General features: G+C 43.8%; 1 protein-coding gene across 15 annotated transcripts in view; it reads right to left on the bottom strand.

Moving 5' to 3' along the window:
• GIT2 (GIT ArfGAP 2) overlaps window positions 1–18,095 on the bottom strand; it is a 49,219-nt gene continuing 31,124 nt past the window's right edge. For 2 of the 15 annotated variants that reach the window (XM_059039537.2, XM_067015949.1), the window contains 7 exons: window positions 17,767–17,916; window positions 13,818–14,066; window positions 12,095–12,184; window positions 8,108–8,190; window positions 7,302–7,490; window positions 4,009–4,072; window positions 2,123–3,472 (listed from right to left, as the gene is read on the bottom strand). In XM_059039537.2, the coding sequence (XP_058895520.1) occupies window positions 3,260–3,472; window positions 4,009–4,072; window positions 7,302–7,490; window positions 8,108–8,190; window positions 12,095–12,184; window positions 13,818–14,066; window positions 17,767–17,916 (1,038 nt within the window). In that variant the 3' untranslated portion in view covers window positions 2,123–3,259. Of the gene's footprint in view, window positions 1,375–2,122; window positions 3,473–4,008; window positions 4,073–7,301; window positions 7,491–8,107; window positions 8,191–12,094; window positions 12,185–13,817; window positions 14,067–14,623; window positions 15,399–17,766; window positions 17,917–18,095 lie in introns of those variants that run through there. The other 13 variants (XM_067015939.1, XM_067015940.1, XM_067015944.1 and 10 more) reach the window with 10 other exon arrangements.

Raw genomic sequence — 18,095 nt, 5'->3', positions numbered from 1 at the left:
GACACTTACAGAGCCTGTTTATTGCATAACTAGCAGGCACAAATTCCAAAACGATTTTACAACGCTTAAAGGGTTGAACAATAATTACAGGAATAGAATGTACAACAAACAGGAAAAAATAAGTACAGAATAATGGGTGACATGGATAAAACACACTGGAATAAAAGGCATTTCATTTTTCCTATGCAGCATTTTCTTTTGTAAAACCAAGGTGACCTTCAACCGGGACAAGGAAAGAAGGCAAACTCTGCTTGGGGAGCTCAGGGTGGCTGCGGAGGACACTCATATGCAGGTCTCACTCTGGTTCTGCAGCTTAAACCGCTGGAGGAATCGGAGGACAGCTCCTGAGTTATGCGTTTATAGTTCCAATTGATGAGATGCTGTATTTGGTCTTTGGGCCCGATTCATTGTTCTTTGGCAAGTAAGAACTATTTGCATTCCGAGGCAGAAGATGACTTCAGTTGAAGGAGCTCAGGGGTGGAGCCGTCTCCCCCCAGCAAGTGGCAAATGCCGGTTTCCTACCTCCGACCTCTCAGCTCTGAGGGGCATTTGAGGGGGCGGGGATTTGAGAATCAAGGGTAAGAGAATGACATTACGGAACTCAGACACTAGTGCAAGGCTGTGGAACCCATGTGCAAAAGACGGTGAACGACTGTTCAGACAAGGTGCGAGTTGTCTGCAGGCCCCGGGGACCTCTAACCCCGGCCTCTCAGGGCCAAGGAAATGGGCAGGGCACTTTGATGAGAAGGACGAGCTGTGGCCCTCCTGTCACTCCACCTGGGAACTTCCTTCCCGGGTTTTGGCACTGTGGGTTAACAGAGCATCCTCCTGTGGTGTTCTCACAACTGGAAATGCTTTGGTGGTCCCCACGTTCCTTGACTTTCTCCAGGGGCGCGAAACAGCGTCCTCCACTGCAGGTCCTGAGTGTTGGAGTGAAGACACCACTTCACTCACCGCAGGCGACTCATTATCCAGAAGCCCATCCTCCCCGGGAGGCCAAGGGCACTGACTCTGGACTGCCACTGGGCCTTTCCCGAGGAGCCCATGAAGGCCTGGCAGGAGGGCACGTGTTTGCAAGGAAGAGGAGGGACAGCCCGTTACATGCAGCATGCAGAAAAGGTTCTCAGACAGTGCTTGAACTTAAGGTAGAAGACATCCTTTGAGAAGGCGTCCCCTCAGCATCCAATAAGAGCATGGCACTTAGGTTTGTGCAGACAAGTCTTGGAGATGTGGACCTTTTCCCCACACTACTCAGTGCAGCAAAAGCCGGCGAAAGCGCCCACTCACAGTGACTTAGTAAACCAAACACCATTGCGGTGCTCCTCTCCGACAGCATTCGGTCACACTACAAAGGTGTTTGTGAATCAAACAGTTCTGTGAAAATACAGGCTTATTGAGGATGTTTTTAGGCAACTTTGATTATTTTGACATTTTCATATGTGTGAACGAGCGCTATGGGACAGAAAAGATGGGTGAAACAAGGATTAACAGCAACTGATCACAGGGTACGGTGGCCACGCTACAGGTAAGGCTCAGAGGCTAAACTGGGGGAGACCAGGGAAGCCAGGCCCTCACACTACACAGCAGAGCTGTGAGCTGGCAGCCTAGAGGCCGAAGCTCACCCACACGTGTGCCGTGAACACTTTTAGATGAGTCGCGAACATTTACAAATGGAGGGACGGCACAAAAAAATATCTGGTGTCTCCTGACAAATCAAAGCTCCAGCAACCCCAGGCCCACTTTTCCATGTGGCAGCCTGAATGGAGCCAGGGAGATGCTGTGACCACTGATGTGCCACGGGCTCCCCCACTGTACCCTGCCCTGGGCACCTGGCTCGCTTCACTCACCAATGTCAGTACCACCTGGCCCCTCTGGTCTAGGTCAGGGTCTGAGCCACGCCCACACAAAACTGCGGCAACAAGCAGGAAGGAATATGCTTTAGCTTTTAGAACAACAAAACTCTTCTTAGTAACTTAAGAGCCTCAGTTGAGATTAACTTAATCTCGGTACGTTCCAGAATTTACACCTGCATGCTTTCGTAGTTTTGGGATAGTGGGTAGTCAGCGAGAGCACTCCAGGGAATTCTTGAAAGGTGATGTCTAAAGAATTTTTTTTTTTTTTTGATGTGGACCATTTTTTTTCAAGTCTTTACTGAATTTGTTACAATATCACTTCTGTTTTATGTTTTGTTTTTTTAGCCATGAGCCATGTAGAATCTCAGCTCCCCAACCAGGGATCGAACCCACACCCCCTGCATTGGAAATCCCTTGAAAGGTGATGTCTAACTGTGAAGTACCAGTGAGATAATGGAAGAGAAGCGAACTCAGGTGATTGTACACATCTTACCTCATAAGAAGTCCTTAAAGGTGGCGAGATATGCGAAGCAGATCATGTGGGAAGTCTTTAGGCGGCTAGAGGAGTAAGGGGAGCAGATCACTGCTCTTGTCACCATTTACGGCAGTGCTAGCTGAATGGGGAGGGATGAAATTAGTTACGGCTCGTGGGACTGAGGCTCCTCAGAGTGTGCGTGATAACACAGCCAAGGGACACACGACAGGGAGCATGAGTGCTTATCGGATGCCATGGAGACTTCAGGATGATGGTAAAATAGAAATAGACAGAAGATAGGATCGAAAAATTAGATGAGAGAACATCTAATATGATAGAACAGTCAAAAGAAATTGAACACTTCATTGTTTCCTTCCAAGAGAGATTGTTACACTATTTTTAGAAAGTGGCAAAGTCCTTTCTCTAACATGCCTGCTTGGAGATACCCCAAACTTAAGAGATTCTGCAGTAGAGGCTGGAAAATCTGCTTATTGCACAATACTTGATAGGGAACAGACAATGTTGATTTTTTTTTTTTAACCCAACTCTCTCCAGAGAATGTTTCAGTAAAACTCTCACTTATAGTTTTAGCCATAGGCAAGGAGTCTGAAGGGATGGAAAAGTTCTAAAATACTTTAAACAATGAAGATCTGCTTTTGGATATCTATGATCATTAACTCGACAGTCACGGACAGCACAACAGCACGTCAGAAGGTAAACTGGCAAACAGGCACAAATAAGGCAAGTGGGTTAAATTAACAGTTGAAAATTTGTTAGAAAACATGCAAAAATAATACTGAGTTTTCTTTTAAAAAGTTTTAAATTTTCATTAAACGTTTGTTTCTGTAAAAATCGGAAGAGTTCCATGTCTAAATTGGAAACCGGACTTAGAAAAGCCTCGAAAACAGAAGGGCCGGGCCAGCCCTGCCATTCAGTTGTTGTTCTCTTTGGTAGTGATGGTGACCAGCTGTTTGGCAGCCTTGGCGATATCGTACGCACACTGGATGACCTGCTGCGTGACCAGCTGGATGTCCGTGGGCGGGCCTGGGTCGCCTGGGAGGGTCTTCTTGCACTCCGACTGGAGTCGGTAGGCACTGGATGTCAGTAAGCGGAGGGAAGTCCTCACCATGTCGGACCTGGGTTTCTAAACAGAAAAACACAGGCGTTCGCCATGCACTGCAGGGGGGATGTATCCGAGATCAGGGACAAGCATTCCTTGGAAAACAACTCAAGCTATTCCCCAGTGAACAGCAGTTCTGTCCAGCACTTTTTCACTGAGGGTGCTCGGAACATTGCAAGCTTGGCAACCCACAGTGTGGCGGATGCGGAAGGGCTCTGTCTCAAAGGTCAAAGTGCGTGCAGTGTATTTAGTAGTATGCACTTAGTAGTGCTATACTGAAGTGGCTTTTGAAAAATATTAATCCACTTGGGTGAAATATTCCAGATAAAATTTCATTCTATTAATGCTTTACCTTTCAGCATTTGGCTTGTACATTCTTGTCTTATTAAACCCAAATCAATACTCATGTAGCACAAAAAATATTTCAAAGCCCTATATGGCTATTTGCATATTCAAAACTTTCTGTGCTACAAAAAGATTAATATAATGTAAAGATCATAAAGAAATTTCTTACGGTTCATTAAAAGGGATCTGAACCAAGTTAGTAGGGAGTGACTTACTTTAGGGAATAATGCTGCCATTTCTGTAACAGCTACGTGTATCCTCTCTGAGCAGGGAATATAACTGCAAGAATATTGAAGAGGTTATTCAAAGACAGTGAAAATAATTCAGAGACAGAGAATACTCGTCTAAGAATAGGTCCCATTTACATTCCCGTAACAAAGGGGTTGAGGCCATGGCCAACCTGCTGTGGATCCCACATCAACAGGAGGCGCTCTGTGATAAAGCAGGGGCCCCATCCTTTCTTGAAAGTTCATTCAATCAAACAAAAACAGTCTCCAGGTATGAATGTAGGCAACGTCCACTACCAGTCAGGTGGAGCCACAGAACAGTTAGTCTGTAAAGATATCTACACCTCCTCAAGGTGGTCATTCAAATTAAGACTGCCTACATTTTAATTAAATCATTGCATCTCAAGAAACTGGTCTGAATTATACCAAAATGCCTTCCAATTGGGAATTCCCAACTTTTACCTTTATGAGCAGTTAGAACCATACACCATGTAATAGCAAAAACACCAATGCATAGGAGTTATTTAACTTGCAAATGTGAAGGGGCAACAACCCATCTGGTGACAAAGACCCTCAAAAAAAGGCAATGTCCACAGCAACCACTGTATCAGCCATAAATGTTTCTTGAGCATTAACTGAGATCCACACCTAAGAGTTTTATGTTTTGCTGGTTATGGTTTTCATTTTGACCCAGAAATATAATCCACCCTTTCCTCCTGCTTCATAGAGGAGACATTTTCCCTAAGGACATCTCTCAAAAACTCACTCATTATGACGCATTTTTGGAAGTCCTCAATAAGCCACGAAAGAAAGCACATGCAGATTAATGACAAAGTCCTCCTCCTTCTCTACCAGAGGGAGTCCATGTTCACAACTTGTTATCTTTCCTTGAAAAGGCTTTTGTGCATAATATGTAGTAATCCCTGGACTGTGTAATTGTGTGTAAGAGAGAGAGACAGACACAGAGACAGGCAGGGAGTGAGGCTGGAGGCTGAGGGGATGGGACCAGGCTGAGGGAAGGTCAGGGGCTGTAGGGAGCTTGCTCAGCCCAGGGGACCAGGACTAAGCCTGACTGTGCCTGCATGGGCTACTGGTCCACTTAGGATGAGCATAAGCAATGGATATCGAGAGGAGGAAACAAGAGAAAAAGGCATGGGTTTAATTAGTATAATGCAAGGTTATAAATGAAAGTGTCGGGACTTCCCTCGTGACCCAGTGGTTAAGAATCCGTCTGCCGATGCAGGGGACACGGGTTCAAGCCCTGGCCCGGGAAGATCCCACATGCCGTGGACCAACTAAGCCCATGTGCCACAACTACTGAGCCTGTGCTCTAGAGCCCATGCGCCACAACTACTGAAGCCCGTGCAGTCTAGGGCCTGCGTGCCACAACTACTGAGCCCACATGCTACAACTACTGAAGCCCATGCACTCTAGGGCCTGTGCTCCGCAACAGGAGAAGCCACTGCAATGAGAGGTCCGCGCACCTCAACGAAGACTAGCCCCCGCTCGCCGCAACTAGAGAAAGCCCGCGTGCAGCAACGAAGACCCAATGCAGCCAAAAAAAAGAGAAAGTGTCTCAGATATGCAAGGAACCAGAGATTTTAAGAGAACACTGAACAATTTATAAAATATAAATTCTCTAGACCAATTCTAGTTTAAACCAAAAGAGTTGACGATTAAAAATCTCTGCATCATTCTCTCATGGTTCTTACAGAAAACAGTTCATGACATATATTGAATGGATTTGTACATCTTAAAATAAAAAAAAGAAACTTCCCAAATTGTACCAAGCACCACATATTGTGATCTTTGAAGCCAGAAACAGCTCCAGGGCAGATATTTCTATTTTTGACAACCATCAAAGAGAGAAACTTAATGTAAGCATAGTTTTTGGTTGCTGTTTGAAATACGAGCAAGGCACTTCTGAGCTGGGGGAAATGAGAAGTGAGGCATGTTGTTCAATGGTGGGAGAGCCCCAGGGAAGGAGTTCACCCTGTTATCACGGTGCCTTGATAGGTCTGAGGTGTGAAACGTTTTGCTTTACGTAACTGTGCTAATGAAGTTGCCTGTTGCCAAGGCTTCGGTGCTGAGCAGAGGAACTCCACACCAGTAGCGTGTGAGGCAGGAAGGGCGTGTGATAAAGAGGATGTCCGGGGAGGGGCAGATAAACAGCTACATAATTTTTGTGGAAGGAGGCTGAGAAACTATGCAGGTTCCTCTTTTTCTCTTAGGAGCCTCCAGCAGTCCATCCATGAAGACTAGCTCTGCTCCTTCAATAAACACTGACCATTCCTCTCCTACTGAGTGGGAAGTAATGACACCGGGAGAAGTCTGAGCTGTACAGCAAAATGGAAAAGGGTAGAAAATGGGGAGGTGAGCATGGCAGTGCAAGGGACACGGAGAATGCAAAAGACACTGGTGCATCTTTTCATGGAAGAGACCAGGAAAAAGAAGAAGCAATACTGTGTTCCTTGAACAACTTCTGTTCGTGCAAAGGCATGGAGAGAAGTTCTTCACTGAAGCCCTAAACTTTGCTGACCTAATGAAAAAACTGAGATTGTTCTTGGGTTTTGATCAAATTTTGCCGCTTTCATAAACTCAGTGGGATGATGTTAAACATGTCATGATTGTGTCTGGAGCAGGCCGGCCGCGTGAGACTAGGGTAACACCTGCAACAGCTAGCAACTTACCAGAGAACCGAGGGGTGAGTTAGAACGAGAGCTGGACCCTTCTCTGCGGTAAGAAATAACTCTGCAAGACATGGTTCTGCCCAGAGGGAGCAGACTCTTCATTCAGGAGCAGAGAATGATTTGGGTGACAATTAGATCAACTTTTCTAAAAACCACTTGCTTCTTAGACGTGCACATGCGTGAGGGAAAAAGGTAAGAAATCAGGTTCATTTCAAGATACCTTCTATGGCAGCAGATTTCTCCCCAGCTAAGGAGACCACAGACAGCAGTGTGGCCGGGAGAATGTGTTGCCAGTTTTGAGGTAGCTTCTTTCACCTCGAGAACTAGGAATGTCACTACCCCAAATACGCTGCAATTCTATCTCTAGAGGCAGCTATATTCAGAGCACTTCATAAGAAGATGAAAGATTAAAAATTACTACATTAAAAAAAAGACAAATTTGTTTTTAAGCCTGTTACATAAACCTGAAATTTTCAATAACTTTTGAAGTGAGCATATTAAAAAAAAAATCCCCGTCTGTAAGGGAGCAGCAGCAGCTCTTCCAGAGCATGTGCACAGGTCCTGCCAGGCCGGACACTCAAGCGCCCTTACCTGTCGTGTTTATTTTCTTGGGCTGCTCTTAAGAGCTCCTGTATGTTTTTAGTGATCTGTTCAGTCTTCCGGATGACATCTTCGGTGCTGGGGAAGACAGGGCTCGGGGCCGTGTGGGGCTCTGCCGCATCTGGACCTGAGCCATCACCTTGCCACATTGTACTTCTTTGCCTTCCCTTCCTGCTTGACCTGTGAGCATTGAAGAAGTGGTTAAATGTGACAGGTACTGATCAGCTGCCTATCTTCTTCTAGGAGCCACAGCGTGTGCATGTGCCGAAGGCACGAGTGGGCTGCTTTTGTGGTTTCCTTTATCCTGTCTGGCAGGAGACTCAGGGTAAGGCTGGTTCATCAGCAGGCAGCCACAGCTCATAGGGAGGCTGTTTCATTCTACCACGGGGGTGGACATGATGACCCTCGTAGGAAGGCTAAAGACGGGGAAAGGGAGGGAACAACCGGAACAGGGAGGGGGTGTGGTTATGAAGCCACCCTAATCGATCCAATTCCTTGGGATGCAAATGCAGGATGTAACCTAACATTGACTCGAAAATGAAATGGAGAACTGACTTTAAGCGCATTACAGAGACTCAGAGATGAGTCTAACCTGCTGGTGAAAGGAAAAAAGGCCCCTGTGGCAATAATGTGAGATGGGAAGAGGTGTGAACTATGAACTTATGCCTTAATATCTGAGGGCCTTATGGGTCTGAAAACAGAGAAGTGGGTGCAGGTGGTGAGGCGTGCCTCCTGACCACGCTGCTTGGTCTCTGGTGGAAGAGCCCAGCCCCAGGGCATTCTTCCTGCACATGTACCCCGAGTCATCCGGGTCCCTGTCATTGGGAGTGTTGTCATAGTCACTTTCAGGTGTGCTGTTCTGCTTCTCGAGCCTGGATGCCTACAAGAGAAAAGGCGACCCCATTAGTTGAGAGCACCAGACACTTCTTGGGTGCCTTCTCAGGAATTGTTACCTGTCAGGCTACGTGGCCTTCATGCCCCAGATCTCATCTGGGACGGGGGCCGATGCTTTATTAAAAATTTAGAAACAGGGAATTCCCTGGTGGTCCAGTGGTTAGGAGATGGTGCTTTCACTGTCCAGGGCCCGGGTTTGATCTCTGGTCAGGGAACTATGATCCTGCAAGCCACGTAGTGCGGCCAGAAAATAAAGAAAAAAATTATTTTTAAATTTAGTAACAGATGAATAGTGGATCCAGAAACGGTTTCTTTCCTTCTCTGCCCCATTTTCTTCTTTGCTTCTTAGCTGCTCCATACACATATCCCCGGTACAAACTAACAGACATGCAAGGCAACGCTCACGTTTAGCTCTCTGAGGAGTATGGAGCTTAACTATAATATACTGGGGCCCATTTCAGAAGCAAATGGGTCCGCACAGATATCCACAGATTGTCAGCACTGGGAGCTGCCTGCAGATTAGCTAGTCTAATACCAGATGGGAAAAGGAAGGGCCAAAAGAGCTGGGGGTCACCCCCAAGGCCAAAGAATCAGTAGAAAACCTGGACTAAGAACCTGGGCTTCCTGTCTCCTGCTACCTCCAATACCCCACACCTGAGGCCCTGAGGACCACCGCTGCTCACAACACAGCTCTCCAAGAACTACCCTCAGAGACGGCTTGTGTGAGCCACACAAGGAAACCAGAAACCATTCATTCATTGCCACACATTGTTTGTGAGCCAAAATGGATTAACCCAGTGTGACACTTGGTTTCCAACCCCTTTCATCTGTCTCCCCAAACATGTATCCCTTAAAACATAAAGATATGGTGCAACAAAAATGGGACACAGGAACCCTACAACTGTTTTGAGCAAATGGCAGCACTGCTAAGTACAGGGCCTTCTGGGGTGACAACATTTGAAGGGGACCACATTCCTATGAAGGGGACTATGTTAGTTCTGGAGTATTTAATACAAAGATTTCCCCTCAGTATTTATTTTACCCATAGTGCTTGGGAATTTCCTCATTTGAACAGAAATCAGTGGAAGCTGATTTAAAACCTAAATTGATTACCAATTGCAAAAGACAAATACGAGCTATTTCTAGCTCTGTAACTTGAATTTAATCCAAGTTAATCAAAACATGTGCCTAAGGAATTTTACTGTTGCTGCAATAAAATATGGCTAAAGATACAGAGCCTGTAAATTCAGAGCCCTGTTTAAACATATGGAGACCCTGTAGCTTCACTCAAATGAACGGCTCCCTTACAGTAAGTCAGTTAAGTAAGTCTCCATAAAGTTTAATTATTTGCTCCTTACTGATAATGCTGCTTGGCCTTCTGAAGGCCCTATGCAGGCGGACAGGCAGGCAGGCAGGCAGGCAGACAGGCAGCCAGCCCTGAGATGGGCAAAGGCTCCTTATTCACACCACATGTTGCTTACTATCCCTGTGACCCCTCTCTGTCCTCTCCCAGGGAGAACACTCTTTCTCTGTCTGCTGAGGTCTTTCATGTTTCCCCCAAATGCTCTATTTGGTCCCAGCCACTTAACGTAAGACACTTGCACTGGGCTCCTAAAGTTCAACACAAGTTCGTACTGAAACCGCTCAAATACATCTGGCAAATGACTGAAAATGTTGGCCTGCAGCTATAAAGAGAGTCTGTAAAGCTAAGTTCTGTAAAAACTACTACAACGTTTAAGATCCCTTTGTTTATATCTCCTACCAGCAAGCAGTTCTGCTTCACTTGCTGCTTTTGGTTTGGCTTTATGGATCAATCAGTGAGTTACTGGCTACTGGGTATCTACATGGAAGACCAAAGGCAGGCAGGGAACAGTGAAACCAGGCTCTTGCAGAGATAATCTCAAAAAACGAAACAAAACAAAAAACAAAAGACAAAACAAAACAATATCTTCTTACCTTTCCCAGTGAATGTCTGACTAATAAATTACTTTTCCTTCAGTTTTTATATATACATACACACACACAGTGTGTGTGTATGTGTGTGTGTGTGTGTGTGTGTGTGTGTGTGTGTGTACATGCACATACACAGCATAAAATGGAATGTAAAAAATTTGCATTTAAATAATTATTCTTGGACATTTGTCCAGAGCTGCTCTGGTGGAAAAAGCTAGAAAATGGAATTAAACCCAGAAAAATCCCACCTTTTTATAATGGATCTTTTTGCCTTCCTTGATGTAAATTTGATAATTACAAATCAAATGCATTACCTCCACAATGATCAAAAGTACCAAGTTTCATTGAAACATTTTAAAAGAGTAATGACTCATATATCTAATAAAAGTACTCAGGAAATGTTTCTCAAATACAGAAAACAACGTACAACAATAACCACCCGGGAAATCCGTTACTTACATTAAATCCTTCATTGTTATCAACAAAAGCGTATTTTAGGATTTCAAATTAGTCAGCATTAATTTTATGAAAATTATTGTAAACATGCAGAACTAAGGTCTACTAGTTAAAAGTGCTGCTCTCTCAAAGCTGTTAATAGAAAAGTTACCTTATAGCTGGTGCTGGTTCAGTTTATTGAATAGATTTGTAGTTTTCTCTGCATACAGACATGCCATAAAAACCTAAACTCACGATGAAGCTGTCAGGAGCAATCAGGATCATCAGTTTAAATGACTGGTATAAAACACTGTCTCAGTAAGCAGTCCTTGCTATCATTCTCAAAACTACCAAAAATTTTTTAGAAACTTTCACAGAGGACAAAAAGAGGTTTATTTGACTCTTACCAACAACACTTCAAATAAAATATTCATTTCTATTTAACTGCCCCTTACTTTAACTGAAATACTGTAATATAAACAGTGCAGTTCAATTTCAGAACTGCAGAAGATAGTAGCATATGTCAAGAGGTTTTTTTAAATAGATTACCTCAAAAGTGCAGAAAAGAACCCCCAAAGGGCCTCTACGAGCCATAAGGCACTGGCAGTGGGCAAGATTCTCCATCGTTCCTGCCGACGTGGAGGGAATGGACAAAGGGCAGTGCACATCCCCCTGGTCTGTAAAGGTGGTCCCTCACCCACACCCACCCTCCCTCCTCTCACTTTAGCCACACTGCCCTTCCAGTAAAAAACAAAAGAGCCAGGACCTGAACGCAGGTCTGCAAAGCCTGTGCTCTGTCACAATTTCCCAGCTTGCTGCCATGTACTCTTCATGCATGAAACGGTTTTTTAAACTGACAGTGCCTTTGGGAGCAGGGAGGTCACCTAAGTTCTCAGGACCCTTTAACTGACTTTCCAAAAGGCTGGGTGTGGACAAGGTGCTTGATAAATACTTGCTGCCTGGCTACTCTAAAAGGAGCTTACCTGTATCATGTGCTGTTACTGGGAATGTAAATTATACGTCGGCAAGCTGGACTTGACCAAAGAACAAAGTGAACAGCTTCGTACTAACAGTTGCCTACACCTCCAGTGCTGCCAAAGAGCACGATGTCTCAGTGTTTCCGTTAGTCCAAATACACTAGTTCTCTGAACAAATTTGGACAGATTTGCCTTATTATAATATTTAACCAGCAGCCAGCTAATTTTCTGATGGTTTAAAAAGACAGAATGCTCAGAATCAGTGTTACAGGGTGAACTGCAGACTTTGTTAAATGTCACGTGAGACAGCAATGTGGAGTTCGAGGAGACGGAGGCCGCCTCCTGCAGACACGCATGCGTGTGTGTGCATGTGTGTGTGTGAGTGCTGAGAGCTGAGACACCTGGGGAAGCACTGCCTCATGCAGGACAGAGAGCCGTTAGCAGAGCGGGGGAGGGCTGGGAGAAGCACAGAGCGCCAGGAGCGCTGCCCCGCCTCCAGAGAGCAGAGCATTCAGTGTACTTAACCCTTCGGGCGCTCTCGTCCCTCGACCAGGAAAGTGTGGAGGGGAAGGAAGGCAGAGACGAAGAGGAGGTCACAAGCGCACTCCTCCCAATCTGGAAGGGGAAAAAGAAACACACTCGGGAAAACACAAAACAAACAAAAAACCCCACCTCCTACCCTGGCTTCGGCCCAGGTTTCCCAGAAAAGAATCCTAAAAAGCAACTCACTACACCCATGAGATCAGTGCTGAAACTTCCACACTAGCCAATGACAGATCCCCAGAGATGTTTAATCCCTTAGTGAAATGCCTCTCGGAAATTACTTGGAATTTATAAGGCTACTTTTCTATGAGGGAAAGACAATACCTAGCATAATTTGTCAAATTTGCCAATGTTTCTTTTTTTTTAATAGATAGCCTTAAACAAATATTTGTTTTTTAACCAGGACAGATGACATGAAATGAAAAACTATACAAATGATTTAAAGTTGGTATACGCTATCAAATCTGCTCCTCAGTACAGATATAGAACTTTTACAATAATAAGACGTTCTTACATTTTAAATGTTTCTAAAATTAAAAAGTACACTGTAAAAACTAACAAAGTGGCTTTTCCTAAATTTTGTTTTCAGTTATACAAAAATAAGATTCTTAACTTAGTTCAATGGCATTCCCGTTACACCAAATGTATCAAATCAATTGCTTTAGAATGTTCAGCCCAAACAACTTAAAAAGTTGAAGTAGTAGACTCCCAATTACAATATAACAACACTGTAATTTTATCACATTAAAGCTTGACAAAATTAAACTAGGGCTTAATTTCCTAGACCATATCCTTTACTTTCTATTTACTCTGCGAATTTTTTTGGAAATTCCTATAAGAGTGGACTGAAGAATAACTCTGACATTCAAAAAGATAAATATTACTCTTTGAGAAAACATCACATAGGTTCAAGATGCCTGCAACATTTTGTCAAAACATAGGTTTTTTTAAAACAAATTAATCCCCAAGAAATATAATATTTGAAACCCTCACAACACAATAGCTATTCCACTGTAAAACAGGAGCATTAGTAGCCTGTTACAGAATACGATCTTTGGAATGTAACGCTTGTAAGGTCGATATAGAATTCTTACATCTCATTCTTATGAAGTGAAAAAGCAACACTTTCTCCACGCAGGGAGGAGGATGCAGCTAAGCAGGCACACTGACCACAGGTGCAGGGGCTGCGGAGGCCCAGAGGCTTCCAGACCTGGCCTGCATGCCCAGGCCACAGCTGCCACCACCCACTCCACTAGGAGGAGCAGAGGAGGTGCCTTGAATTCTCAGGGCTCCTGTGTGTAAGGGGGCACATGCCCGTCTACCTCGAAGAAGACGGTACTTACTTCTGCCGGTAACCTTTATAATTTGCTTTTGTTTTTGGAAATAGGGAAGGAAGCTTGTTACCAAAAAAGTTCCAATAGTGCATGGCTGGGAAAGATATTATGGATACGGGGGAGAAAAAGGGGAGAGGGGCTGAGCAAGAGCCAGAATCCCCAGGGTCATTGGAAAACTTTCGGCCAGTGGCCCTGAGTGCTTGTGGGAACACCGCAAGCACCTGTCGACATGTTAATACAGCAAACACAAGGACGGCTCTTGTAGCCCAATTTGCAAAGCAGAGACTGGGGATCTGCAGGTTCAGAAGAGGGAAGGCAGGAGTCAGGCTGGACAGAGAGTGAAAAGCAGAAGCGCCAGTGGTGTTACTTACGTGCGCGGGGAAAGGCTGGAGTCTCGTCCTGCTCTCTTCGGGGTGGTTCACTTCTCCCATTGGGAGATAGGGTTTCTGACCTGATCCCGTCTCGTACATGGACATGGGCCTACTGCCCCGGGCAGATGGACGTCTCTTTAAAGAAGAGTGGTTGGAAGTGTCTGTGTACTCAGAATCAGTTTGCACCTGATATATATTGGTTGTGGCCTGTTTCCTGAGGTTCGAATTTTCACTCTGGAGTGTTTGAAGCTGAAAGACATGTTTGGCAGTGGGACTGTGTTTTTCTATAGCAAGCAGAAAAAGCAAACACCAAGTAAATGCATACAACTACCAGCTTTAACAATAAGAACAGTAACAGCTCGCTGGGTTGAAAGTCAAAGGCAACTACAAACCAAAACTCTTCCTTCTAGAATGAGTGAAACGCAATCAACTCACTTTGTCACTTAAGCAAATTAAATAGCTAATTTCTGAATGTGAAAAAGTTGCAGTTTGGACTTCTTAAAAGCGAACTGTCTAACCACGTAAAAATTGGTCATGGTGGGCCTGGGAAATGTTTGCAGGCAAGCTGCACTCTGGATTATTCTAAGGCTGTTTCAAGCAAGAGCTTGAGATCATTAAGACATCACTTAGGTAACTTGCTTTTCAAACGAGCCCTGAGCAATTTGCAAATGTCAAAAATGTCAGCAGACACCATGGAAGCAGCACAAAGATAACTAGAGTTGCTTTGCAAAGCAAGAAAGACAGTGCAATACAGCTTACGAAAAATCAGATGAGCTACTGCTTCCCAAAAAGCCAACAAGAAAAAATAAGATCAACAAGTTTTTATTACATAATACTCTTTAAAATTCCAAACAATTTAGCACTTTTTTAAAAAGAGAGGGAACCAGATCTTGGTTAAGTTTGCTATATTAACATATCACGACGAAAACCGGAGACCTATTGAACTATCAACATCTTCATCTGAACGCTCCACGTAGCGCGCGCTGCCCTCTGGTGATCGGTCATCTTTCAGCCAGGGCCGGAATACCTGGCCTCTCTCTCCTTTGGCTCTGCCGCCCCCAAAATGCGACCGTGGTGGTGTCAGCTTTAAACACTCTAATCTGCCTGGCACCACCCCGTTTTAGTTAGAGGCTGTCACTTGGAGACCCTGAACGCTCTTTCCATTCCTTACATGCAGGCTGCTTCATGGTGCTGGATGAATTAGAGTTAAAGGATCAGCAAGGAACCGAGTTACTCTTTAGCATCTGGCATTTTAAACACAATTAACCGAGTCCAGGCTGCACAACGTCCTTCCCCTCTGGTGCTCCTCCATCTTCCAGGACATTTTACAAGCTGCGTGTGGTGTGAGTTCAGCTGTCTACTCTTTGACAGAGATTGTAAAATGTGACCAAATTCCCCACCAGGGCCAAGGCTTAAGTCCACAAGCAACTGTGTTTGCACCAGGAGATCATTACTTTTTCAATAGCAAGCCCATTCAGTGTTAGGAGTTACTTTCAATTTCTATTTTAGAAAGCACCGATCTGTGAAAAATACACCAATAGTGGCTGCTCCTCTTCATTAATTAGCATCTTTTCCAAGCAACTGTTAAATGTGAAAGATCAGACACAAATCATGCTACTTTGTCAACTATATATATTAAAAAACTTTACCTAACTTTGAAATAAAATCAATGCATCTTCGCTAAATAAACAAATTCCACATAGTTTATATTAGTAGTGCCAAACTTCTGTGAAAGTCTGATTTACTGTCGTTGCAAGAGAAATACTCTGATTCTCAGTTTTCTCAAAGCGTGATCCCTAAGAAAGGATAGACTGCTTCTACACCAGAAAGGCTTTCAGGGCATAACTTATATCTGCAACTCCCTTTCCAAAGACAGAACAGCTGCAAAGTGACAAGCAGCTACTGAAAATTCCTACATTCCAGGAAACAGACAGGCATAAAGTGCCCGTCAAAACTACTTATTAGTGAACCCATATTCTACAATGAAATGGTCAAGGTCCAACCAGTGAGGGGCATAACTGACACGTGGTCCTCAGTGTAGGACTGGGGGATCTGGTCACATGCTTGTGTGTCTATGTGAAAACCTCTTAGAGTATTTTAGACAAGGTCTTGAAATCTTAAACTTTATCTTCACACTTTTCACTCTAAAACATCCAGCCTGGATTTTGCTTGAATGTGCTTTGATGACCACTAGTTCCTGGTCTCAATTTTTTTAAATTTTAGTACTCTGTACTTAGCGAGATGTCCTCAGATAAATCTGAATGGTGCTTATCTTAATAAGAACCAGACTACACTTTTTTTGTCTGGAAGGAGTATAACAGGACATGAAAAGTTATAGATAATAGGTTCAGAAATCAAAAGCATTTCTAAGAATTGAGGAGATAATCCATGAACAATGGCAAATAATTCCACTCTGCATTTCTTAAAGAAGCTTGAGACATTTGCTCTCAGAGATTCGAGGTTATCTTTGGTGATTTCTACAAATACTAAAAGGAGAATGATAAGAATAAAAATGGTGATGCTTAGCAGAATGATTTGCAGTGGCAAAGTCAGCATGTTTCAGAAAAAGTCACCTCAAAAAATGCCATTAGTTCAATTAATGAGACAAACTGTAATTCATTAAACAAAAGATATTTCAGAAAAGACAGAAAAAGTGCAAGCCCTGTATGCTATGGCAAAAGGGCACTCTGTCTGTCTTGTTCATGGCTGCATACCAGCCGGTGACAGGGCCAGGGTGGCACAGAACAAGTGTCTGATTAAAATCTGATTGATCTTCAAGCATTCTTGCCCCCTTCTATTATAGGTATTGAGGCCATCTATCTCAAAACGTCTCCAAAAATGATCTAGAACTCAAAAGAATCCTGGACCAAGCCGCAGGCAAGGGTGCACTGCAGTGTTCTTCCCTGATGAGCAGAGGGGCACAGGAGTCTTCTCAGATCTTCAGCCTTCCTTTCGGAAGCACCACTGAAACGGGCCCAGCCACAAATGAGGTGCACCATGTCCTCTGTTCTTGATAATGATTCTGAAGCATCACTCTTCAAATGATAGTACGAAGACACAGATATATACTTTGTTTTGTTTCTGTTTAAGGAAGTGTACAGAATCTTATTTTGTAGAGCACTGAATGATGGGAGCAGTACCCACAGTCTCGGGCAGAATTTAGAATCTTTCCACTTCTTTTTCTTAGTGTTCTTATAAAGTGTTATATACGTAATCCCCTCTGAAGCATATCGCTTGCTACTATTAGCCATACTTTTTTTACTGATAGAGATTAATATATTTATATATTTCTAACTCTCTCAAAAGGCGGCAAACAAGGAAATGCCGAGCAAATGGGATTCTTACCAGCGTACAGTTCTCGCTGGTGCAAACGCAATGTATTCTTACATTTATTGAGAACCTATTCTGTGGCTCTGAGGACATCATAAATTAGTGGTAATTACTGATGGAAAATAGCGGGGCTGTGGGACTGGGCTGCCAGGGCAGGGGTGGGTAATATCTTAGACTAGAGTGAACAGGGACAGTACCCCTTGTGTGGCATGGGGTTTGGAATGCGGATAAACACATACACCTGTCCTGGGCTTTCGTCTGCCCTATCTTCATGGCGTGATTATTCTTTAGAACAAGCAATAAATAGGGAAGAATCACATCCATGGAGTGGTGTCTAGCTTCCCCGGAAGCACAGGATAGTTCAAGGGTTTCTACAACTGACACAAACACTTAATGGGCTGGAATGTTTTCCTACCTGGGAAACTTACACTGGATTTATTTCTAATCAAAGCTACTTCATTTAAAATATCCAAAATACATACTGCTTCCAAAAAGACAGCTTGGCCCAAAGATTTTTAGATCTGTGTTTCTTCCCTCTGACCACAAGCATCATGCCTGGGATTCTTCCTTATACTATGGGGTTAAAGAGCAACCATCCTGGCATTTATTGACATGTTACCTTTTTCTGCATAATTCTCAGCTCGTCACTCAAGTTGTTATTCACCTTCATTAGCTGTTGTATCTTGGCCTCAGAAGCCACTAGAGCGTTTTTGACCTCCATAAATTCCTGCACAGTGACTGGTCCATCTGATAAATCTGAATCTAGGCTCTAAAAATAAATTGGGGAAAATGTTCACAATCTGAGACGATGATAACATTCAAGACTAACTACTAAAGAATTTCAAATTCTGACCATGCCAGCTGGATCGCAAAGTTAATCAAACCAAATCAAGGCTTCTAAGCGTAATGCAAAAATAAAACATAAAGGTAGGGCTACTAAAGTGTTTG

Source organism: Kogia breviceps, chromosome 15 (assembly GCF_026419965.1).
Source record: "Kogia breviceps isolate mKogBre1 chromosome 15, mKogBre1 haplotype 1, whole genome shotgun sequence".
Classification (NCBI taxonomy): domain Eukaryota; kingdom Metazoa; phylum Chordata; class Mammalia; order Artiodactyla; family Physeteridae; genus Kogia; species Kogia breviceps.
Note: the sequence above shows the minus strand (reverse complement) of the source record. Positions and strands in the feature narration are given on the sequence as shown.